The sequence below is a fragment of the Amblyomma americanum genome, chromosome 3 (genome assembly GCF_052857255.1).
Source record: "Amblyomma americanum isolate KBUSLIRL-KWMA chromosome 3, ASM5285725v1, whole genome shotgun sequence".
NCBI classification, from domain to species: domain Eukaryota; kingdom Metazoa; phylum Arthropoda; class Arachnida; order Ixodida; family Ixodidae; genus Amblyomma; species Amblyomma americanum.
Genome location: NC_135499.1, coordinates 16876497 through 16902670, shown reverse-complemented (window position 1 = coordinate 16902670; position 26174 = coordinate 16876497). Strand labels below are relative to the sequence as shown.

Genomic DNA, 26174 nt, shown 5'->3' with positions numbered 1-26174 from the left:
CAGATGTGCAGCCTTGTCAAAATGAAAGGAAGGGGGTGACCGTCATTCCATATGTTCACAAACTGTCGCACCGGTTTAAAAAAGTGAGGGCTAAGTACGGAGTTATTGTTCTTTATTCAGCCCCTAATAAACTTAGTAAAGTAGGGGCCCCAGTACAAATAAAAATCGAAGGACATACAAAGAGGAAAGTGTGTAACATCAATCATGTCAATCAATATGACCAGTGCAGGACTGGCATTGCCTACCTGATCCCATTGTCATGTGGTTCTACGTACATAGGTCAGTCCGGCCGATGTATTAATGTACGCCTCATGGAACACGCCAATTCCTTGGGAAAAAAAAGAGACTAACCTAGCCAAGCATTGCTTCACGTGTAAACGCACACCGTATTTTGTCGACACGGAAGTGTTGTTTGTGCACAATTATCGGCGCACAAGAGAGATAGCAGAGGCCTTCCATATAACAAGAAAGAGAAGCTGTTGCGTCAGCACACCTTCAGTATCCCTAACCTCCAAGGAAATGAGTCTGTTGCGCAGGGGATAGCATATCGGCGATAACTGCACGAGCCTTTGATGCAGTGTGTTTTTATTTGCATTTTTAAATGAGTACATCTGTGTTTGACCATGCGCATGTGCGTAGTTGTTGTGTATGTATAAATTGACCTGCTTACTTCAAATAAATTTTAGTTGTAAGATCAGCGCCTGTGTGTGTGTTCCCTTCTTTCTTCGTCCTTGTTGCTTAGCGCTGCTTTAACATTATGGATCACTTCCAACTCGCCCAATCTGCCGTTCTTCTACAGTTTATTTCTTGTACGTGGGCCTCTTTTATGTGTCAGAACGTAGACCTGTCAAACCCAGCTGTACTCTTACCGATCATCGCCGTGTGTATCTGTCGAGCTTGGACTGCTTCTTGGCACTGCCGTCATGACACCTGTATCCAGGATATTCAAGCACTTTGCGGTTGGATACTTCCTTTCGTGGGTCACACCAAGAGAATGTGCAAAATCCTAAAAAGCGAATGGTGGCGTCAGGCGAGATTCTTCAATGACATGCTGCGGACAAGATGTGGCGGCGGAAAGCGTCGCCTTAACCAACGAGTCTTTCGCGAATGATGCAAGACTACAGACCAGCTCATCGAATTCCTTTGGAATAAGGTATGCCCATCTCTTCCAATGTCCAAGAGGCATCCTGTCGCAGAAGGAAAGCTTGTAGTCTGAGTTGATGTCGATGTCGATCCGAAGCAACTGAGGACTTTACGTCTAGGGCCCAAGTTTTGCCTAGAACCATGTATGAAAACTGTGGAAAAGTTGGCATCGGCCCGTGATGTTTCCTTCAGAGCCCCAACTGAAGTTCGACCAAGATCTGAGTCTGAATGCGTTGAAGCGGTTGCTAACAGCGGTATTTCGAAAGGGCAGCAAAATAAGTGTCGTTCCCTAGTCAACTGTTTGTCTGAAAATCACCTGCGAATTGTACAGTCGCATAAAGAAGGATTTTTTGTTCTGCTGTCTGAGGAGCAGTTCGCCAAAAAAAGCCAGTGATGCACTTGAAAAGAATTTCAGAGGTGTTAAAGGAATTCCTGCACGATCTAAGGGGAAGGCAGTTATTTTACGGGAGAGTCTCAGTCTGGAACATTTAGTGAAAAAGGTTAAAGAAGCTGTGCTTTCAGTGCTTGAAGTGTTTTATGCGGCAAAAACCCACAAACCCGATATTCCGTTTAGAGCAATAGTTTCTGAGTGCAACTCTTGGCCGTTAGTTGTATCTACTTACATGTGCAGACATCTCTCTGCACTTAATGTAGTGGATCCTTTCATGGTTCCCAACTTGGAAACTGTTGCAAGGTTCCTCAGGGATGAAAAACCCGGCCCTTGCTCTGGCTGCAGCGTGGACGTGGTTGATTTGTACTATTCACTTCCACATATCCAACTCATGAAGTACGTCCAGCTATGTATTACTGAAGACAACGATGAATGCCTCTTGCAGAATTCGTGTGGTATTCCAACCGCGTCCTTTCTAGAATTGTTGTCATGTGGGAAGGCAAAGTACTTATGCAAAAGTCGCGTGTCTGCATAGGTGCGAGGGTAGCCCCTATCCTGAGCAACATCTTTCGGAGCCGCGTTGATAGACAAGTGTCGAATGAATTAGCAGGAACAGTCATTCGCATTTTCCGTTACGTGGATGATTTCGTGGTGTTTGGAAGGCCCCTAGATCTTGAATATGTGTCACGAGTTCTTGATGTTTTTACACAAAATGGCTCGGGACTGACGTTTACTCATGAAGTCGCCCAGCAAAATGGCTTTCAACTTCTTGATTTAAAACTGACTTTTGAACCAGACCATATGTGTTGGCAATATTCCCCCCGAAGCGAGAAGCCCCTACAGAACTATAAGTCGTTCCACTCAAAACTGGTAAAAGCTGGAATTGTTACTAGTTGTTTAAGCATGGCAATAAACAAATCTTGTCCTCATCAAATGAGCAACAGTCTCCTAGCCCAAGTACGCAAGTGCAGGGAAGCAGGATACCCGGACTCGTTTACTGTGTCAAGTGCTGACAAAGTATTAAAAGCGGTGAAGTCCTCTGAGTGCACCTCAGATGTGTAGTCTTGTCAAAATGAAAGGAAGAGGGTGACTGTCATTCCATATGTTCACAAACTGTCGCACCGGTTTAAAACAGTGGGGCTAAGTACGGAGTTAATGCTCTTTCTTCAGTACCTAATAAACTAAGTAAAGTAGGGGCCGCAGTACAAATAAAAATCGAAGGACATAGAAAGAGGAAAGTGTGTAACATCAATCATGTCAATCAATATGTCCAGTGCAGGACTGGCATTGTCTACCAGATCCCATTGTCATGTGGTTCTACGTACATAGGTCAGTCCGGCCGATGTGTTAATGTACGCCTCATGGAACACGCCAATTCCTTGGGAAAAAAAGAGACTAACCAAGCCAAGAATTTCTTCACGTGTAAATGCACACCGTATTTTGTCGACACCGAAGTGCTGCTTGTGCACAATGATCGGCGCACAAGAGAGGTAGGAGAGGGCTTCCATATCACAAGACAAGCTGTTGCGTCAGCACACCTTCAGTATCCCTAACCTCCAAGGAAATGAGCCTGTTGCGCAGGGGATAGCATATCGGCGATAACTGCACGAGCCTTTGATGCAGTGTGTTTTTATTTGCATTTTTAAATGAGTACATCTGTGTTTGACCATGCGCATGTGCGTAGTTCTTGTGTATGTATAAATTGACCTGCTTACTTCAAATAAAATTTAGTTGTAAGATCAGCGCCTGTGTGTCGTGTTCTCTTCTTTCTTCGTCCTTGTTGCTTAGCGCTGCTTTAATATTATGGAGCAATACACAATACGTGCTGCTGATTATGAGAGTAGCTCTTGCAATACTTTTAACGAAGCTATCAGAATAAAAAAAATTGTGTGAGCTCAACGAATGAAAAGAATACCCCACTTTAATTTTAAAACACTCACTTCAGCCGCACAGCAGCGGGTGCTAAGCCTGAACGATTGCTTCACCTTTGGGCTACGCCGTGTAGGTGCGTCGCTGCTCCTTTAAGCTTTCGCTCCTTTGGTGAAAAAAGGTGCGTTTGCTGGAAAGGCCTTCAAGGAATGCCGTGTGACAAGGGTACGAGGGCAGTAGCTAGCTTCTTTGACTATGGAGGGGAGGAGGCGGTAAAATGAACAAAAGCTGTGATGTGAAAGGCGTGGGGGAGGGGGTGGGAGGGGAGTTAAGGCTGTGAGTCACGTTGTCGCACTGTGGCGAGGCGGGCAATGGCGACTTGCTTTCGTTGAGTTGCTTCAAGTCCCAGGGCCTATACTGGGGGCAGGTTTCCATTTGTGCGGTTAATGTTGTTCTGGGTGGTTTGGATGTGCCAGGATTCGAGAAGGAGTCTTTTTTGGTAATTTTTTTCGGTTCCGATGATGCTGGTTTATTCGAAGTTGATTATATTGTCCGAGTACGCGGAATGTTCGGCTACAGGAATGCCCTCTCTTGCGAATTTGCGAACGTCGTTTCTACGTTGCCGAATACTTTCTTTGAGATTTTTGGTTGCGCCGATGCAGCTTGCGTCGCAGTCGGCGCAAGGAAATTTGTAGACAATGTCTTGGGCTTTTTCTCCTGGCGGCCGGTCTTTAGGAACAGGCAGGCAAAGCACAACACTGTTTGTGGACTTGTGCGAAACCTGGAGACCCCCTTTTTCCAAGATTCGGGCGATGGTTTCGCTGATGCATCCGACATAAGGTAGAGTGACGTATTTCGATGGTGGCGCTGGTCCTTGTGCGTTGATTTCTTGGCGCATATTGTAGTGTTTTTGAAATCAAATGGTTTTCAATAAAATTTTTTGGGTAGCCGTTCATGATGATTTCTGTGAATATCGTGCGTTGTTCCTGCGCTATCCCCAGTGGCACAAGGTGGCGGGCCCATGCGGGTCCGACGTGGGCAATGAGGGCTGGTGGCTGCCCACAATAAACCTACATGGGTCTCTCGTGGGCTCAGTGCTGGCAAAAAGTTTTGGGCTGTCCATTTTATGCCTGAGTGGGCCCCTCGTCCGCTACGCATGGGCTTAAAAAGAGCGGCCAGCCCACCTGGGTCCCACAACAGATACATGCGGACAACAGTGCGGGCTCTATCATTGCGAAGTATGGGCAGCCCCTCTTGGGGCTGCCCGTGCAGCGCTTTGAGGGAGCCACGGTGGTTTTGTGTGGGCAGAGAGATAGTATTCCCGCCTTCAGCCTACATGGGTCCTGTGTGGAAAATACAGGGGCTAAACTTTGGGCTGCACAGCGGCGAAGCGTTGTAGGCATGCAGTTTGGGCTGTCTGAGCAACGCCCTACGTTGGTCCCGCATGGGCTAGGCGTGGGCACATTTGTCATTTCCGCATCTTCCCCGCCTCTATCCTAAACAGGGCATGAAAGGGCTAAGTATGGGCTGTATGCATGCCACCACAGATACACGCGGGCAACAGTGCGGGCTCTATCATGGTTAAGTGTGGGCGGCCCCTCTTGGGGCTGCCCGTGCAGCGCCTTGAGGGAGCCACGGTGGTTTTGTGTGGGCAGAGAAATAGTATTCCCGCTTTCGGCCTACATGGGTCCTGTGTGGAAAATACAGGGGCTAAACTTTGGGCTGCACAGCGGCGAAGCGTTGTAGGCATGCAGTTTGGGCTGTCTGAGCAACGCATACGTTGTTCCCGCATGGGCTAGGCGTGGGCACGTTTGTCATTTCCGCATCTTCCCCTCCTTTATCCTAACCAGGGTATGAAAGGGCTGAGCATGGGCTGTATGCAGTTCGTGTGCATAAAATATGGGGTTACATGATGGGGAAGTGCGGGCAAACCCAATAGAGGCGGCCCCTGCAGCACCCTCAAGAATCCAAGGAGGCTAGCTGCGTGTGGGTTAACATACAATATTCCCGCCTACAGCCTATAAAGGCACTGCGTAGAAAATACGTGGGCGGCGCATGGGCATATATCAGCCATTCCCACACCTTCCCCGCCTACATATCTGGTAGAAAAGGGCTATGTGTGGGCTATGCAGTGGCAAAATGTGTGTGCGTGAACCTGGGCTATACGATGGTGAATTGCGGGCAATCGCGATGGGGGCTTGCCGTGCATCACTCTGACGACACTGTGTGTGGAAACAGGAGTATATTTCAGCCTGTAGCCTTCGTAAGTCCTGCGTCGATTATTCTGGAGTTTGCAATGCAGAAACATCACGCGTAATGTTACCGATCGTTGCCCGGTGACACCTATGGACATATAGTTCCACTTACATTAGCCTGGCTGCATATCCTACATTACATGTAAAAGGGCTGCATGGGTACCACAGCGATGGAGCATGGGCGCATGGGTGAAGTGCGCGCATATATATATATATATATATATATATATATATATATATATATATATATATATATATATATATATATATATATATATATATGCTCAGTATATAGGCTGCCACTCAGCACGTTGATGAAGCCAGACGAGTGTGGGCAAATAGCCTGCATTCCCGCGTTCAAGCTAAATATATCCTGCATAGAATATCAATTAAGCATGTAATTTAACTCATATGCGCTTCAAAATGCAAAGCATATAGGTAGACGAATTCCGGCTGCCAGCAATAACCGAGGCGGTCCCCTCTTCCGACCTATACTCTGGTACAAATGGTTCTTGTCAGTTTTGTTGGGGTTTATTTGATAATTTAAACTTTTTATGGTCCCTTGATGTTCGATTTATTGAGATTTTGCAGTAATACACATTTTGTTGAAATCTACAATAGCACCTTTGAGATTAACTTTTTTTTTTAAGTTGAGTAAAGCAGACTTGTTCTGCAGTTCATATCTTTGTAGCATAAGGCGAAATGTGGTTTACGAGAAACTTGGTGCTGTGCTAAAAAATATGCAGTGAAAGCTCGTTATTCCGGTCCGCAAAAGACCAGAAAGGAAAGAGAAAAGCTAAGAAAACAATTTGTAAAGTTGTTCTGCAAGGAGCTGAAACATTGTCGCCTGCTTTTGACATGAAAACTGCACGGCAATGATGCACGGAGGCGCGGAGCGCCTTAGTCTAACTTAAATTTTGTAACAGTTCGCAGTATATATTTACCATGACGCTAATAGCCACGCGCCAGCGCCTAGCGTGCTTCCCAACGCCGTTCAAATCCAACGCGCTGCTACCAGGTCACGTGGCAGGACGCAGCACACCCTCCTCCTCCCCTCCTCTCCCTTGGTGCATTCCGGAGTGATATCCGGCTAGGCCTTACGCCGCGCGGTGCCATGCTGCTGCTGTTCGCGTGCTGTTTGTGTCTGATTTCAAAATCGTTCCTTCAAACTTCCGTTTGGATTTCCTGATTATCGTAGCTTGCGCCGCGTGTCAGCAATGCAGCCGTTCGCGTACTTTGTGAAAAGTGACCACGCCGAGAAGCATGGAGCCGTTTCATATTGAAAACACGTTCGGCTTCAACCGTAGCAACCGCGAAGCGAGAGAAGAAAGCGGTTACTGGAATGCGTCGAGTCTTCGTTTCTACAACACGTTCGACTTCAACCATAGCAGCCGCAAAGCAAGAGAAGAAAGCGGTTATGGAATGCGTAGAGTCTTCGTTTCCAGGTGAGGCCCATAGTGTAGCGCAAGAGTGCGTGCAATTTGCGACCTTGAAAATAAACGAGCGAGCGCAAAGGCGAGAAGAAGCGGAAGGGACGAGGCTCTTTCAGCTCTGTCCTGTTCGTTTCCCTTTGGCATTGCGCGTGAGTCACTGGTTGTTTCCGCGGCAGCAAAGAGCATTCCACATCGAATCTTCAAACTGCTGGTCCGTCAGTGTTCACAGTGTATGCGTTGCGACGCGAGCGCCGAGGTGTATGCATAGATGCGTTTGCTGAATGGCAGGCGGGCGTAGGAGTCCTAAATGTAAATGTGGCAATTGTATACCGCCCAGCAAGGCGCGTGACTATGTTTTGGGCTTTCGTTAAGGTGGTTGCCCGACTTCCTGTTCATTATTCGACGTGGGACGTGATCGTGCACTGCCTGCACGCGTGTTTTTGACGCCAGTATCGGCCCGTTGCGGACTGCCGATAGCATGCGCCGCTCGGTATGTTTAGCATTGTGTTATTCGCTACGCGTATGTGCGTCTTTATAGTAATCTGATGTGGCGTCTTAAGGTCAGAACACACCTCTACGAGCCGATTACACCAGCTGTCAACCTCAGAGTGGGAGGGGTGTGACGCGTCAAGGCATGCAAGCGACTGAGTGAATTGAAGCGACGCGTCACTGCGATACCACAACAGGTAGCTGCCTGCTCGATCACTTTTGTAACATTGGTAACGTTGCCTGCAGCTGTAAAGTTCTTTTAGTTGCTGGCGGCCGTGAATAAAAATTATTGCTAAATGATGACGAAGTAGCCCTAGAAAAAGAGAGCTTTGTAGCCCGTTCAAATTAAGTGGTTTTGAATAACCTAAGTAGTACAGAGCTTATCATAAAAACTAGTATGAGCAAGTGGCGTTATGTATTTGAAGTTTGGCTGTTTAAACATTTTCTTGTGGTTGTGTGAAATGCCAGCAGTACAAACAATTATCAGGAAGTGCCAGGCATTGTGGGTGCAAAATACACAGCTGGAAATTATGATGTTATGCAGGTGAAGTGCCTTCTCTTCAGTAGTGAAGAGGTCTGAAAAGAGCTTCATCTGAGAAGATGTCTCCACTGTCCAGATTTGGGGCTGTTGTTGTCTGTGCCTGTTCAGCGTACATTGCAGAGCACAAGTATGTGTCGAGTTTTCTCATATCTGTTTTTTTCACCTCTGCATTGAGATCAGTGTGTTGCAATGTCTGCTTTGGACCAAACGTTGATGGCATGTATTGAGATTCCCCTATTCAAAATAACGAGTGTCTCTCTTCTCAATAGGTCATCATCAAATAGTGCCAGTTTCATGCTCAGAAAGAGAGAGAGAGAGAGTTTATTGATAGTAAAGGCAGAGAGGTTGGCCTGAAAAATAAATATTTGGCCTGCTACTCTGCTCTGGGGGACGGGAAGAGAGGATAAAAGAAGGTCACGATGGGGCACGATGATGATTGGAGGAGGCAGATGAAAAACTACAGAAAAAAAGGCACACTTTCTGACATCACAAACGCGAGACAAGGTCCGCGTCGCACAAAAAGCGTGAGAGCGCTCGCGTTGCCTTTACAGTTCTAAAACTATCTGGCCAAGCGCCGAGGATCAAATCCTCAGAGAGGAGCGATGTGTCCATGGGCTTCAGAGCAGATGCGAGTATGAGTATTTCACGTGCATACGCTGGACACGCCACTAAAACATGTTCTATAGTCTCTAGCACGCCACATGTGGTACATTCCGGGGAGTCCGCTTGTCCTATTAAGTGCAAGTATTTGCGCGTGAATGCCACGTTTAAACGTAGTCTACGGATAACGCATTCAATAGGGCGAGGTATTCCGCGAGGAACTGAAAAGGTCATCGTCGGATCTAGCAGTTTAAGGTGGATGTGGCGGGTGTCTGGCAGGGCCCAGTACCTAGCCGTCGCCCTCCTCATCAATTCCGAAAGGAGACAAGTTGTGTCCACTATAGAGAACGGTACAGCTGTACGCAGGCCACTGCTGAAGGCGCTCCTTGCTTCAGCGTCGGCGGTCTCATTTCCATCGAGTCCGCAGTGTCCGGGGATCCACTGAAACACTATACGGTGGCCGTTTCCCTGAGCAAATGATACGAGACTAATGATATCAAGAGCCAGAGCTTGGTAGGCTATGTGGCGTAGGAAGCATCCTAAAATGTGTAGCGCAGGTTTACAGTCGGTGAAAATGCACCACTCCTGAGGCGGTTCTCCGCAGATGTGGCGAATCGATTCCCGAAGGCCCACAAGCTCTGCAGCGGTTGAAGTAGACTTGTGTCCCAAACTGAATCTGCGGGTCGTTTGTTGTGCAGGGATTGCGAAAGCTCAGAAAGAAGCAGTGCTTAAATACAGGGGGTCTCGGCTGGCCTCGGAACCCTTACAAAACTAGCGAGGAATCTGAGACTCCCTGCATTAGAATGTAGGGAGCGTATGAATCCGAAGCAAGCAACCAATTTTGTGTTTCTTGTTAGTGGTGGTTGGAACATTTCTCCTGTCATTTCTAAAATTTCGTGGTGATTTTTAGCAAGAATAATTAACACGTTTTCTTATAGCCAAGACGCAAAAAATGCAACGTTGACAGCACAACACACAGGGTGGAAGAAAAAGGGCAACCCACACCCTCATACCACGATTGAGTCCAGAGCTGGCCGCTCAGCTCCAAGGCTACAAAGCAACAACGAGCACACTGGCATAGCCTCAGCTCAGCCGCTTTCTCTCTCTCCATGTCTAGTTCTCTCCCCACCTGTTCTCGAGTCACTAGAGACCCCTTCAATGCAGCCAGGTTTTAAAAAATGCCAATATGAAGTAGTGGGCTACAGGTAAGCATTCTAAGGTGATATTACAGCATGAGAACAATGCTTTTATTCTTTTTTCCTTTAGTATCCATCTCCCATGGCACTCCTCATAGACAATCGTAGCAGAAGGATAACCATGTAAAGCTTCTACAGTATTGCCGGTGTCACATGGCACTCCTCAGAGACTGGTCCAGCAAATACGTCTTATTTCACTTGATGAAAAGAATATGAATGGTGTTATATAGTGCAGCTATGAATGCACCTCAAAGATGAGAAACATTAATTGGACTTGACAGCTTCTCTTCTGTGGCCTCTTACTGTATAACGAAAGTAAAAACAGCGCTAATTTTTACACAAACCACACAGAAAGAACAGACAGGACAGCGCCCGTCCTGTCTGTTCTTTCTGTGTTGTTTATGTAAAAATTAGCGCTGTTTTTTTGTTACACAATGTTACACCAAGTAGTCCAGCAAGAGGTACTGTTAAATGAACTTTTCACTGTAGTTGCAATATTTTTACTGCCTCTAGATCTGAGTGGAAAATAAGCACCGTCTACGGCAAACTACTTCAAGGTCTGTTGAATTATAGCCTGTGCACAAAAAAGCTAAAAGTGCTAAATGAGAAAAGGTGAATGTTCACCATAAATTGTTACCTCTGTGATTATCTTGGTCAGTTCTGATTTTTTTTGCCATTTCACTTGCTTGGTGATGACACTGTGCAAGTTCAGTGAATATACTTGCTCTAATACACTTACAGGAAATGAGGAGCTTGTAGTGACCTGTTTGACTCAACCTTTCGGCATGCTACCTGATATCATAGTTCAACAAAGCTTGAAAGAAACTGCATATACTATGGACACCAGGTGTTTGCTTGCGTCTTTTCTCAAATGCCTTAGACAATAATGTGCAGGCGCGGACAGAAGTAAACGGAGCGCGACGCGCAAGAAAGAACTGCTTTTCAGTGCCGCCTAGCAAAATAATAATAATTGGTTTTGGGGGGGAAAGGAAATGGCGCAGTGTCTGTCTCACACGTAAGCTCAAAATCGCGACACGCATATGCAGGCCCCCTACCAGCGCAACCCTCTCATTGCTCCGCTCGCCTCGCATTCGGCCGTAATCAGGGTCACGCTGATGATGATTATTGTCGGATGGTTGCGCCCTTAGTAGCGAGCGGGCATTTCGGAGCGCACAGACCACTGCCTTGATGCGACAAATCCCGCGGGGGCGACGCTATCATTATGTCGTTTCATCTGTGAGCTGTAGGCGGGCTTTCATCGCAAATAGCGCGCGTCCTTCGAACTTTAGTTGCCTCTGGGATTCATTTCCATCACGCTATAGACCAAATAAACTTAAAAGCACTCGATCCACCACTGCAGTTTCGGGATCTTTTAATTCAATTACCGTTCATTTTCGGCCTGCTCCTACGAGGAACCGACAGAGCGGCAAAGTATGCGCCCTGTGTGTCTGTACTGCACCACAGTGCTCTTGCATTGGAACCTCGCCTAGGAGGTCAGCTTAAAATGAGATGAAACCGTCGCTCTTGGCGCTTTTTGCAGCGCGATCCAGCGTCTCAAGGAGAGTGACTGCTTCCAAATGTGCTGGATGCAGCTGTTGGGTTTCCACAACTATATTCTCAAACAGACCAATGTCTATATGTAACCGGTAGCAGTGAAATAATACAGCTCGCACAGAAGAGTTTGGATCACTTGCTGGATTCTGTCGTGGCTCATACTCTGATTAGTGGGCGATCACGGGTACTTATATGCGGAATTTCGCACGCGGGGCACGCAACAGTGACGCACTGCTGCCGCGGCATTCGTGTGGGTGAGACAGCGGGTGCTTGTAGTCATCCTAAGATCCAAAGGTGCATGCAAAGTGATTACCATGAGCTCTGCTCCGCACATGACAGCGCGATACGCAGCGCACTGTCTCAGTGGTGATAAGAGCAGGATCCACTATAGGGGCAGTTGTTTCGGGGGAGACAGGCAGGGTGCATGCACTAGTGCTGCGTCAGCGCCTGGTAGGGACAAAGCGAATCATCAGTGATAACTGTAGAAAATTAACACAAAACTGCGGCAGTATGCCGAGTGTTTCGAGCGCGTTTGCTTGTGAGTGAGACGCAGAAGAGTCCCAGCGGCAGCAAAAGTTCGAAACACGCGGGTTGTTTGCGGTGCAAACACGCCTCCAGCTGTCTCAAATGAAGCGGCTTAATGGTAGAGCCGTCCCCACGCAATTTGCCTTATCAAGACAGCGGTCTTTGTTTTCCGAAATGTTCGCTAGCTAACAGAGCGCGACCATCCGATCATGATCATCATCAGCACGACACAGACACCGGACGAATGCGAGGCAAGCGGAGCATTGAGAGGGTCGCGCCGGAAGCGGGCCTGCACATGCGCGTGGCGATTTTGGGCTTTCGTCTGGTTTGGCAAGGCGGCGCTGACACGCAGTTCTTGTGCGGCACGCTCCGTTTACTTCTGTCGCGCTGACACGCAGTTCTTGTGCGGCACGCTCCGTTTACTTCTGTCCGCACCTGTACATGGACCACCCCGTGATATTTGCTCTATGACTAGTAAATAATTTATAATTGTCTTTTCCTTGTTGTTTCAGTATTATCAACCGGACGATGGCTGCGACGTGTAGTTGGCTTTCAGGTCATGGCAAAAGCAAGAAAACTGGTAATATAACTGCTGCTATGACATTTCTTGTCATTCCAGCTTTTGAAACAGGCTGTTTTAGGTGTTGTAGGGAATTAAAACTGCATATCAACATCTATATTGTAGCCTTTTCCATGCCTCAGCAGACCTAAAGGCCAACTAGGCATCACAGCCATCATTCGGCTGATCAAGCCTAAACAACATCAGAGAAGGAAATGGAATTATAAATTATTTAATGGTAGGCAAATACCATCCAGAGATTCATGTATTCTAATGTCTAATGCAGCGTTTAAAAAAATATGTGACCAAAGTTACGTTTTTATAGTCCTTGAAACTTAATTTTTAGGTGTTGTGTATTTCACTGTTCTCAATTTGCAAAGGTAGCAGTGTTCAGTACTGCTTACCTTCTTTTCGTTGTTCTCTTTTCATTCATTAGTTGGGCCCTGTTTTCCAGTGTTATTTTGTGTTCTGTAATTGCATAGTGCATCCCTTCTTTTTTGTTTGTACACAACTTCTGTTCAGTGTTTTTTTTTTGTGGCAGGCCTCATGACAGCTGGCAGCTTTCCTTTCATTTTTGCCTTCTCCTCTGACGGTGCTCATGGTACTAGACAAAATATAGTTTATTGAAAGGCTGAATTCTAAATTGTACAGCATCATTATGGTGCCCTCTTCCTTTTTAGCACATGCCATTAATGGTGATGCCTACTGTTGCCAAGAACCATACATTGACACAGATTTGTTTCACAAGTGCAGGGCATGCTTTGCTCTCATGTAGAGTTTGTGCATTTACAGTGTATAGTTTGTACATGGTCTTTTAGTTGGTGACTGACACAGTGGCCTCATTGGCTGACTTTTATATTATTATGAAGGTTAGAATTTGTTTTTCTCACTGCTGATGAGCTTTACAGGAGGTTATGATGCCTTCAACAGTCATGTCTTTTTTATTGCTTTATTTAGGACACTGAGGCACAAATGAGCGAGCACCTGAGGCCAAAATACCAGTATAACTTCGTGCCGTTTGTCAGCTATCTTTATGATGTGCATAACTGCTCAAGTAGGAAATAATTTCAGGTCTCAGTGGCCCTTCATTTGCTTTTGCTTTTCAGCCTTTATGCCAGATGTCAGATTTTGGAGGATAGTTTGTCTCATCCTTCATCATTGAAGTAGGTACCACAATGTACCAGCCGTGACAATTGGTCATTATAACTAAGCACCCCACCCTCCCTTTATGAGCACACCAAATCAGATCTGATGGCAACTTTGATGAGTATTGACACCTTAAGTTGTCTTGTTACAAGCATAATGTTACGGACCACTTTAAAATATCCTTATGCTATTGGGTTCAAATCATGTTTTTGCTTGCTGTCAAACTCACTCAACGGCACTTTCATTGTGAAAATTAGTATAACACTTGGAAAAGGCAGCCAGGTCCTTCATTGAATGTGAGTGGTGCACACTGGAATCCTGCTCCTGCAGCAAATCATGTGGGTCACATTGGAGGTTGTGTTAAAAAGTAATGAAGCATAGATATGAAAATTGTGATACACAGTTATTACCATTTTTTGGCCCTTGACCAATTTCTGTCTTTTAAAAGCACTGTACTAAAAAGAAACTAAGTGTACTGGAGCCGCTGGAAACCTTTTGTGTGAAGAAAAGGCATACTGACTGTGCTCATGGCAATTTGATGATTGTGCAAAATTTCAAAATGACCATTTTACTACTTCTTTATGATCATGTACTCTCTAGTGTCACATAAGGTGTAATGACAGAACTTGTCTCTAATTTTTCTTTTCACTTCAGTTTTGTTTGAATTTATATTTTGTATTTCTTAGCATGAAAACCACAAGCCATGCACTCCGGTATTACTTTTTATAAGGAAACAATGACAAATCAAGTGTCTCTGCATGTGGGCCCCTCGTTGAACACTATTCTAAGGCACTAAGGTGTTTGCCTTGGACTATATCAATAGCGCATGCGCTTCTAGCTGAAAAAATAAGTAATGTTTCGTTCAATTTTGACTAGAAGAACTTTGCTAACTAGGCAGCATGTTGAGGACACATTAGATTTACTGCAGGTCAACCGGCATTAGTGCCTTGCTTGACAACGGCATGGGCAAGAACTGCAATTAAAAAATTGCTCTTACCAGTCACTGCAAAGCCGCCGCGGTGGCTGAGTGGTTATGGCACTCGGCTGCTGGCCCGAAAGACGCGAATTCAATCCCGGCCGCGGCGGTCAAATTTCGATGAAGGCGAAATTCTTTAGGCCCGTGTACTGTGCGGTGTCAGAGCACTCTAAAGAACCCCAGGTGGTCGAAACTTCTGGAGCCCTTCATTACAGTGTCTCTCATCGCCTGAGTCGCTTTGGGACGTTAAACCCATATAAACTAAACCATAAACCAAACCATTCACTGCGTGTTGATTTAAACACTGGCAGTGCTCCTACTATTTTTATTTTCAGTATTTGCTACCACACACACTAATCTGCGATTTTCAAGGATGAAGTCAATTTCTTTGAAGTTAAAGTTGCATGTTCTAAAATTCGAAGCAAGTAGTTGCCTTCTGTACTTCACACTCCTATCAGAACTCACCACTATTGCATGACACCATCAACGTCAAGATGCAAGTCTTGTGTTGGTAATAAACGAAATGATTTCTACTTTCTTGTTTCAACAGGTGTTAAATCATACTGCTGTTGTTGCTGTGAAGCGTACAAATACAATTATTATCATATTCCTGGCTGCCAATGTGGCTAAGAATTTTTATATGCGTGTTCTTTTTCCTTTAGGTGTATCCGAATTCAAGGTAGAGAAGGCAATGTATGACACCGTGAAGGGAATCCCAAAGGATGCAGTATTTCACAACAGAACTGCCATTCCCATCTGGTCAACAGAAGCAGTTGTACTAGGCAGTTCCAGTGGCAAGTGCTCAGGAGGTGACAGCGGAAGGCAAGGAAAAGGTTCTCCACAAGGCTAAGCATAGAGGGCTAGGATAGTCGGTTCTGCGAAGAATCATGAGACATCATTCCAGCGCACAAAAAATATGTCCGGTGTCCGTGGTGTCTATCCTCTTCGTTCGTGTATTTTTGTGTGCTGGAGTGTGAAAAATGGATGCACTGAGAGGTAATTGCTAGCTGTAGCTGGATTTATCTCAGGGGCATATACTCATTCCATCAGTGTATGTGAGAATTACGACACAGGTTTGTTAGTGGTTTATAATATGAAAGCGCCAAACAAAGGATAATGCCAAACATACAAGACGTGATCAAATAATTGTAGATGTTGTCTTCATGTGAAAGTTTATTCACAGGAGGTTAATTGATGGGTTCAGTTAGCTCGTGTGAGGATAAAAGCAGCTTAAAAGCCTAGGCTCTATGTGCAGTGCGGCGGTGCATAATCAGTGATATTACTCATAATGAACAACTTTTAGTGAATATGTGCTTTTCATGCCATGGAAACAGAAGACGGACGGTGCTTAGCAGTCATTTGCCCTGAAGCTTGGATTTTAGGTACTGAGGCCTAAGTGATGCTGATTCAGTATAGTCATTCGTGGGTGCCGCCACATTTGCCATCGTCCATGAATCCTCTGGTTGCCTCTACTTAACAACGAAAATTTGTATGTTATAACTTTTAGCCATCACTGAAAGCATTTTGCATGAAAATAAGCTTGAATTGAATGCTAGCTGGCCTATTGTTTGACTGTCAGATGCCATGATAGAAGTGACTGTTAGAGTCCATCATGTAGGCCATAATGAGCCCCTATTTGCCCTTACCTTCTCTGCTCTCTTGTCTAGCTGTTATGCATACAGTTTTACAAGTCACGTTCTAACTTCGGCTACTTCAGTTTACATGTAAAAAGATTTTGGCTACTTTTTACCCAAGCATAGGTGAGCTTGAGCACTCTTTCGCTAGCTTTGCTGCATGCTTTGTAAAAATAGTTTGTAGCATTGAATATGACAAAGCATATCTTAGCCACTTTTTTTCACACTTAGCAGGGACGGCCCAGCGGGGCCTGTAGAGATGGCTCGAAGCGGTTGCAATACTTTGTTGCATACATGTTGGCAGGAATCATGCGACTTGTGAGTTACGTATATGTATGGCAGTAAACATTGCTACTTTGGAAAAGGCGCCGTTCTGCAATACAATGTCAGCGAACGTTAACGAATCCCACTTGGTCTAAACTAATTTGGAGCCCTGCACTACAGTGTCCTGAAGCCATTATTGTTTTCTGCCTTGCTGTGAGAAGCGGACCTTGCAAGTGATCTGCCTGCTCAGAACCAGTCAACTTGTTAAGCTTATTCATTTAACTCATAATCAACTCGGACATTTTTTATAACTGGAACCCTAACGCCTGGATGCACAAAAGAAGTGCATCTGACTGGAAGACAGGGCGTGCTAGGCACTATAGTGGGCAATGCACAGTACGCAGAATATAGTGTGGGTTTTGTATGTGTGCATGTGTCTGCAGGTACTCTGCAGTCAACTGCACCAGAGGCTCAGGATGTGTATAGCAAGCTATACCTAAACAAAACTCATGTGCACTCATGCAGCTTTGGTTTTAATACATTCAGCAGAAAAAATAATCTGGCAGCTTTTTTGCACATCTGTTGGGGTTTTTCCAGTGCCAGAGTTCATCGCATCTTGTTTAAGGTTTCCTTTCGAATCATTAACATTCCACCCTTGTCATTTTGTATGTGGCATTCAGCTGAAAATAAATTTCAGCAGTCGGTTTTTTATGCTTTGCTGCCACTTTTTTGGAAGAAATGAAGAGGAATGGTCTTCTAAATAGATGCAGCCAGCCATGCAGTGCTTTACAGTTCCGCACCCTGTGCGCATAAAAAGTCTCAATACATGGATTTTGTGACCCTGAAGTATACTCGCATCAGATATTTTTTTTTAGTCGAACTACATCTTGGCGCTTAATGGAGAGATATCGTGGCCAACCAGGTGTATGGATAATGTATCTTATTCCTGATTGTCTGTTACATCCATATCTCTTATAACTGGGTTCAACTGTAGCTATGTTTGTGTACAGGAAAGGTTCCAGAATACTATTCTTATGCACAGGTATCCTTGAAGCAAAGCACATTTAGCCTTGGTTTGATCTTCTTTTTGTGCCCATCTTAATGGGCACCTTGTAATCATTTCTGTAATTCCTTAATTTCTCTCATTTTTTGTTTTCTGCAGCAGTAGAATTTCCATATCAATTTATTTCTGTAGGCTACCAAGTATTAGTATCTCTGAGTCTGGTAATGAATCAAATTACTGGAGATGCTAGAGTGCTGTTGATTGTCTCAGAAAGCCTGACTGTGTTAGGACTGTCATGCTCAATATCAGCTGCAATGCCAAAGTATGATAGGAATTCAGATTATGATGCAGGCGTACCCAACTGTGTTGTAAATATATGCAGTTAGCTATGAATACAAAAGAAAAACACAACGCAATAATTCACATTTTCATTCACACAGCATGATGATGAACAGGGGCAAGGGAGGAGGCCCCTCAAAATGTTTTTCGGTGTCTTCCCCCTTGTCCGTGTTCATCGTTGTACTGTGTGATGAAAGTCTGAAACACTTGCTCATCCAGACACTGATTTCAAGCAAATTAATGCAAGTGGGGTGCTTTATGTGAGTAGCATTGATTTACTATAAAGCAGAAGACAGTTGATTTACTGCAGAGGCATTGCAAGTCGTATTGAATGTGTACTGTACGTTTCCACCACTGAGCTAAATTTAATAGCAGTATTTGCTGGTTGTCTTTGCACTGTGAGTAATATAGTGTATTTCACACACATTCGTGATTTTGTTCTGTTGTTCTTCAGGCATTGTGGCCACACAGCTGGAGTCAAGCTGCTATCAGGGAAATTCCACCTATTCGACTTTGTCAGAAAATATGCACGCTATGATGCTAGGGGCCTCCATCTTGACTATACTGCCAATTTTGTCTACCAATGAAGCTAAGGACGCTTTTGTGCAAATGTGAGCATTTTTTCTTTGTTTACGATACGTGCTTGCTCTTCGTCTTCGGCAAGAACAGAAATGATGTGGTTATGTGCATTCTCCAGTGTACAATCATGTGAAAAATTATGAGGCTGCGAGTGTGTGCCACACTATGCCTAACTGCGTGCAGGTGCCATCTGATGAAATGCTCGTGCCATCAAGGCCGTCGAAGCGAGATTGATGGAAGTTAGTGCACCTGACTCGACATCAGGAGTGCTTGCCGTTTTACACCATTTGGCATGCATTCTCTGGGATCTCTTAATTTTTCTCACGATAGTATGTCCAAACTCACAGCATCTCAATCAAGACATTCTACGGTATACCAATCACACCAAATCGAATGGTACATCGACCACACCAGGAAACACCAAACGAAACCACACCAGAGCCGGTATCAGACAACCGGGTCACAGCACAGAAAACCAGACCAGAACACACTAAAGCAGACCACACTACGGCACATCAGGACCCGTGTCTGAAAATCCTGGTCTGGTCGGAACACCAGACACGGTCACAACAGAACCCGTGTCTAAAAAGCCAGTTTGGTGTAAACACCAGAAACGGGCTGGTGTTTTTTTTCGACTGGGTATATGGCATTTCTTTCCGTTGTGCCTATGAACTACTGGCAATGTATTGATTCCTTTTAATATAATTTTGATGCATAGTGTTTTGTTCAGCTGTAGTTTACTTTGAGCCCTCTACATATGGTGAGTCCACTTCAGATTAAGTTGGGACTTCGAAATTGCCTCATGTTGCATTTGGATTTGTACACCTGAAAGCTTCATTTTGTATAAATTTATTTGAAAGTGTATTTGCTGTATATGATATCTAGCGTACTACAAGAAATTAACACAGGAATTAGCCTTGCTGTTCATAGTGGCAGCTGACGGTTATGTTCTTACATCACTCATTTAGCTCCAGACAACAATTTTGCCATGGTTCACGGTGGCCTTAAAGTAATGGCTTCACTTTTCCCCCCTTAACTTATTGTTTGGGAAGCGTATGCCATTGAGTCGTGCATAAAAGGAAGTTAGTATGATGATGCAAAGATAGGCGTTTAGAAGATAACAGAGAATTCTGTTATCATTAAGCTGAGTCACACCATTGTGATCATAGGTCTCTGAGTCCTGTATTATCCTGTTCTACATCCTTCTGATTTTTTGTTGACTTGCGCATGATTCCTAGAAGAGGGAGTTAGATGAATGGTTCAATGTATGGTTTTCATAGCATAGTTCACTTTCTATAATCTGTATAATCTATTTCAGATAAAAAAGCTAGCAGTCATTGGGAGTGAGCCCTTATGTACACATTGAAGGGGCGGGGCGAAAAAGAAGCATTTAAGAACCTACGGCTGTACAGCGCAATTTTTGGTGAGTACATGTGAATCTTCTGAAGGTTATAGACACTTTGTGAACACACCATCTAATTGCAGGAAAAAGCTACTTTCAATCTACCTGATGTGGTTTTCAGCACATCCGTTATCAATTACTGAGTAGCCATCCAAATTTAAAGGACTATAGGTACCAAATTTTTGCTTGCGCGTTTTCTTCTTTCAAACCGTGCGTTAGACATTCTATACATTGTGGGGACCTGCCGTGCAGCCTCCTGAGTTTGCTTTCCCGCGAGGCACCATGCAGCGGCTGTCTGATCTCGAGGCTGACCGCATTCCCTTGTGAGTTACCTTAACTGGCAAGGGAGGGCGCCAGCATCGCTGCGCGGAGACTGCCAAAGCCCGCGCGCGGGAGAGGGGGCAGGGGGGCTTCGGCTGGGATCGTCGGCGCGGGCGTACGTGTCGCTCGCGGCTCCGTTCTTCCCCGGCGGGGCGAGGAAGCGACGGGGAGACAGGCTCCCGTACTCGTCCCGTCCGGCCTTCGGAGTATATATCCCTTGCCCTAGCACGGGCGAACATTCGCTCGGAACCTTGCTGGTGAGTCGGACGACCTTGATTCATTAGCGTACCTTGTTGCTAGCTGGCGTTATTGTTTCTGTAGCAATAAATGCCTGTTTGTGTCAGCCAATGTGTCGTTCCTTTGTTCCCCCAGAGCAAGGCCCGCCGTGGTCGGCGACCGCTCGGTAACGTACGCTATCACGGGGTGGGGTCCGGGCGGCTTTGAACCATGTCAGCCGCGATTGAGTGGGGAGAACGTACTTATCTCCCCATGCAACCCCACAACATGTACGACCAATAAATAATTTATTATTTAATTTCATAGTGGTGGTTCAAAATTGCAAACACACACGGACCAAGAGACGAGACACACAAACCAACACTTATATTACAACTGATTTTTTATTAGGGAGAAGCACGTCATATATATACACACGGAAAATCAGCGCACATGTGCGATGTCAACAAGACTCCTAGTGCTAGTAAAAGGTAAAAACCGCTTTAAAAGCATATGTGTATCTGCAGAACCGCTATCCACTATGTAGCATATTGATTTCTCGAAGCGATAATGTAACAGATGGCGTACTCACGTACCCATTACTTTTTCTGATATGAAACGCCTCAGCTATTTCTCTAGTGCGCTGGTGAGAATGAGCGAACAAGACATCAGTATCGTCAAAAAATGGCATACATTTGCACGTGAAACAATGCTAAGCTAGGTTAGTTTCTTTCTTAAAGAATTAGCGTGCTCCATGAGCCGCACGTTAACGCAGTGGCCAATCTGGCCCATGTAGGTAAGGCCACAGGACAGGAATTTGATACACTTCGCCAGTCTTACAGGGAACATATCTATTTTCATTATTTATGTTGCAAGCATTTCGTCTGCGCCCTTCATGCTTTCTTTGAACTGCCGCCCCCTCTCTTTCTAGCTTGATAGGTGCAGGGTACAGAACCTTTACCCTATGCTTGCTCCCCACTCTTTTTAATCCGGTGCGACAGCGTGTGGACATATGGCATAACCACTACCTTTCTTCTCCCTTCTTCCAAACCCTTTTCCAGCCCCGGGGTACTTGCAGACGATATGAGCTCATGAGGACTTAGTCTGCACTCGAAACGAGAACTGAGTCCCGGAAACCAGCTTCCCCACTACATCTGTCTACTTGGGCTAAGAGACTGGGCATCATTTTATAAGATTTCTTTACTGCCATGCTAAGCGTCCCGTAACAATACCACTTTTTACAAGCTTTGAATGAAAGGGCCTGTAATTCAAAAGGGGCTTTTCACTTCTAGGGAATACTGCCAACAGACATGGTTGGGTTCGAAAGAGAATTTTAAATCAAGGAATTGCAAGACTTTTTCTTGAGGGTCTTCATGTGTGAACTTCAGCCCCGACCCATACGTGCAAAAACATCAAGAACATTTGACACAAATTCGGGATTCACTGACCTAGCCAGCACCAGGTAATCGTCCACATAACAGAAAATGCGTATGCAATAACTGGCTAGATCAGTCTCAGCTTTCATATCAACCTGGCTTAGATAAATGTTACTGAGAATGGGAGCTACCTTGGCACCTATGCACACACCCAATTTTTGCATATAAGGTCGACCATCCCACTCAACAAGCATGTTACTCAGGTAGTAAGATAACAGTTCCAGAAAAGAACCTGGTGTGATTCAACACTCATTTTGGAGCACGCATTCATTGTTGTCCTCCGTAATACATTGCTGAGCATACTGGATTAGTTCAAAGTGCGGAACAGAATAAAACAAATCAACCACATCTATGCTTAAACCATCACATAGTGCCAGGCTCTCATTTCGGTGAAAATCAGCTACTGCGTCAGAGTTAGGTACGAGAAGCGGATCCTTTACGCGAAGTGACGACAAATGTTTGCAAAGATAGGTAGACACAACCCACTGCCAAGAATTGTGCTCAGAGACGATTGCGCGGAAAGGAACGTTAGGCTTGTGCGTCTTAACACTAAAGAAAATTTCTAGCATCGATGTTCAGAGAAGGCGATGACTTTACTTCAGAAGTTTTAAGTATGAAGGTATAGCAATGAAAGTGAAGGAAGCTGAACAATCGGTGCTAGAAATTTTCTTTAGTGCGGAGATGCACAAGCCTAAAGTTCATTTCCGGGCAAGCGTATCTGAGCACAATTCTTGGCAGTTGTTTGTGTCTACCTATCTTCGCAAACATTTGTCGTCACTTCGCGTATAGGATCCGTTTCTCGTACATATATTCTGAGGCAGTATCGGATTTCCTCCGAAATAAGAGCCGGGCACTATGTGATGGTTTTAGCGTAGATTTGGTTGATTTGTTTTATTCTTTTCCACACTTTGAACTAATCCAGTATGTTTTCAGCATTGTATTACGGATGAGAGCGATGAATGCATGTTCCAAAATGAGTATGGAATCACATAGGATCCTTTCTTTAACTGTTATCTTACTACCTGAGTAACACGTTTGTTGAGCGGGATGGTCGTCCTTATATGCAAAAATCGGGTGTGTGCATATGTGCCAAGGTAGCTATCATTCTCAGTAACATTTATCTAAGCAGGGTTGATATGAAAGCTGAGATTGATCTAGCCGGTTATTGCATATGAATTTTCTGTTATGTGGATGATTACCTGCTGCTGGCTAGGTCCGCGAATCCCGAATTTGTGTCAAATATTCATAGTTTTGCACATAATTGGTCGGGGCTGAGGTTCATACATGAAGTCCCCCAAGAAGGAGTCTTGCAGTTCCTTGATTTGAAATTCTCTTTCGAACCCAACCATGTCTGTTGGCAGTATTCCCCTAGAAGTGAAAAGTTCCTTTTGAATTACAGGTCCTTTCATTCAAAGCTTGCAAAAAGTGGCATCGTTACGGGATGCTTAGGCATGGCAGTAAAGAAATCTTATCATAAAATGATGTCCAGTCTCTTAGCCCAAATAGACAGATGTAGGGAAGCTGGTTTCTGGGACTCAGTTCTCGTTTCGAGTGGAGACAGTCCTCCATGAGCTGAAATCGTCTGCAAGTACCTCGGGGCTGGAAAAGGGTTCGGAAGAAGGGAGATGAAAGGTAGTGGGTTATGCCATATGTGCACACGCTATCGCACCGGATTAAAAAGAGTGGGAAGCAAGCATGGGGTAAAGATTCTGTTCCCTGCACCTAACAAGCTAGAGAGTGGGGGCGGCAGTTCAAAGAAAGCATGAAGGGCACAAAAGAAATGCTTGCATCATAAATCATGAAAATAGATATGTTCCCTGCAAGACTGGCGTAGCGTATCAAATCCCTCAGTCCTGTGGCCTTACCTACAGAAATCAAATTGGCCGCTGCGTTAACGTGCGGCTCATGGAGCACGCTAATTTTTTAGGAAAGAAACTAACCTAGCTAAGCATTGTTTCACGTGCTAATGTACGCCATTTTTTTGACGATACTGATGTCTTGTTCGCTCATTCTGACCAGCGCACTAGAGAAGTAGCTGAGGCGTTTCATATTATCAGAAAAAGTAATGGGTGCGTGAGTATGCCATCTGTTACCTTATCGCTTCGAGAAATCAATATGCTACTTAGTGGGTAGTGGTTCTGCAGATATTCACGTGCTTTTAAAGCAGTTTTTTCCTTGTACTGGCACTAGGAGTCTTGTTGACACTGCGCATGTGCGTTGTTTTTTCGTGTGTGTATATATGACGTTCTTCTTCCTAATAAAAAAATCTGTAGTAAGTTCAACGCTGGTTTGTGTGTCTCGTCTCTTACATGGTCCGTGTGTGTTTGCGCTTTTCAACCACCACTATGCATCAACACCAACTAGCGCAATGTGCAGTTTTTCTGCAATTTAATTTCTTCTTGACGCTGTTTCGGTTTCATCAGTCCAACGATGACTGTGACGTGTAGTTGGTGTTCAATTCACATGAGGCATAAAAAATTGGTTATATTATGACCGACAGGTCATTTTTTGTCATTTCAGGTATCGGAATAGGCTGGATTAAATGTCGTAGTCAATTAAAGCTACATATCAGCGATTGTATTAGTTTTTCTAGTTGCATCATGTGACCAAAACATCAACTTGACGACAGTCGGGGTTCGGTTGATGAAACCAAAACAGCATGACAGAAGAAATTCGATTATAAATTATTTAGCGGTGTTGTAGGCAAGTACTACCTGGTAATCCGTGTATTTTATTATCTAACGCATCATTTGACAGAAGAAAACATGCAATAAATTTAGGCGTCTATATTCCTTTAATGGCTCATGCACCTTTCGGTTATTCTTATTAAGGATATTTATGTTTATTATGGTTACGGATATTAACAGCAAACGAAATTTGCTGATATATCAAGCATTGCACATTGTAGCATTGCATACGGCTATGAAGCATTTCCTGAAAGATGTGACTGCAATACTTTGGAAAGTGATTTTTATCCACCGTACTGAATATCAATTTGATGTGTGTTTACTTGTTCACTTTTACATCTGATATGCAGCGCAGAATCTCAACAGCCACCATGGAAGGCAACAACAGAATGGCTGCGTTCGTGCTGGGGCCGAGAGACAGGGATGGCGGTCGGAAAGTTCGGATGAAGGGGGCGGACCCTTCACCCCAGTAATTGGGGCTTTGTATGCAAGAATGCCCAAAATGTCTTGCAAAAATAAATAAATAAGCATTCTTACTTGCATTGTAATTTCAGTAGTAACATGTACACAAAAAATACTGATGAAGTGAAGAAAGCCTCTCTGGGTTGGCAAGGTGGGCCTTAAGTCTTATTGGGTCGGTGGGCCCAAAGGCATACAGCTATTGGTTCTAGATGGGTTACCTTTGTTGACTTCCCGCAAGTTATCACCTAAGAAGCCCACTGGGACCAGAACGCCTAGACCACAGGTGCCCAGTACGGACTAGTCCACGGGTGCCCAGTACGGGCTAGCCCACAGAGGCCCGACACGGGCCAGCCCACAGAGGCCCGGCACGGGCCTGCCCAAGGGGATCCAGCGCGGATCCTTGTGGGGCTATGCAGTAAGCCCACTGGGAAGCCCTTGAGGGTCCCCGCCGATGCCGAGTTGCAAATCCCGCACATATCCCACGTCGGGCCCCTATGGGCAGCCCGTGCCGGGCCCACAAGGGCCCGCAGTTCAGAGCCCCATTTGTGCTACTGGGGATGTTTCTCCTCCCTACGGTTTGAAGTATGACGAAGTCGGTGCCTTTGCGAAAACGACGCGGAAAGGTCAGAGACACACTCTTGCCTCCAGGTTGTCAACAAAAAAAACAGCCGCTAATGTGTCAGTCCTGTTATGATTCAGATAGCGTGACTGGGCCGGAGAAGAGACGAGGACGATCGGAGGAAGAAAACAGGGAAAACTTTATACAAGGACTATTTAGAGTATGTACAAGTACGGGCAACTGAGACGGCTTCTCAGTAAAGAGAGATTCTTAGAGTCGGGAGTCTCTGATACCTCTCAAGAAGAGGGCTCTCTTGGCATCAAACCAGCAGCTCCTTAAATACTCTTCGAATTCCCCAGATCCCTAGCTGGGGAATACAGTTCGAAGAATGATGTCCAATCACACGATGGCACTGATGGTACCACCCACGGCAGGGCGGTCCTGATGCTTCTTCGCAGCTCGGTCGAGGGAAAGGGAACAGGACCCGGTCACGTTGTCGTCCCCGCGGCTTCCAGGCGGCCGCGCACGTGCGCACGGAGGGCAGCTGCATGACACAGGAATGCTGGCTGTCTCCCCGCAGGTGTCGAAAGATCCT

At 45.3% G+C, this 26174-nt stretch overlaps 2 protein-coding genes across 5 annotated transcripts in view; one reads left to right on the top strand and one right to left on the bottom strand.

Annotated features, from left to right (window-relative positions):
- LOC144123446 (uncharacterized) overlaps positions 1-26174 on the bottom strand; it is a 775538-nt gene that overhangs the window by 488703 nt on the left and 260661 nt on the right. The window lies entirely within an intron of this gene.
- LOC144124463 (uncharacterized) lies at positions 6760-25081 on the top strand. 4 transcript variants are annotated; one of them, XR_013313187.1, is made up of 5 exons: positions 6760-7103; positions 8125-8248; positions 15340-18528; positions 19815-19919; positions 24909-25081. XR_013313187.1 is itself a non-coding variant. In XM_077657141.1 (4 exons), exons 2-4 carry the CDS (start codon positions 8181-8183, stop codon positions 15525-15527), a joined length of 324 nt encoding a protein of 107 aa, XP_077513267.1. In that variant the 5' UTR covers positions 6760-7103; positions 8125-8180; the 3' UTR covers positions 15528-18528. The 4 variants fall into 4 exon arrangements, 1 of the variants encoding a protein (XP_077513267.1); XR_013313189.1 differs by lacking the exon at positions 24909-25081 and adding an exon at positions 12509-12576 and having other exon boundaries at positions 19815-20833; XM_077657141.1 differs by lacking the exons at positions 19815-19919; positions 24909-25081 and adding an exon at positions 12509-12576.

Bases quoted from the DNA above. Each gene is read 5' to 3' on its own strand.
- LOC144124463 (XM_077657141.1), top strand. From the start codon at position 8,181: ATGTCTCCACTGTCCAGATTTGGGGCTGTTGTTGTCTGTGCCTGTTCA. The intron at 8,249-12,508 runs GTATGTGTCGAG...TTGTTGTTTCAG, and splicing joins GCGTACATTGCAGAGCACAA to TATTATCAACCGGACGATGG. The intron at 12,577-15,339 runs GTAATATAACTG...TTTTTCCTTTAG, and splicing joins TGGCAAAAGCAAGAAAACTG to GTGTATCCGAATTCAAGGTA.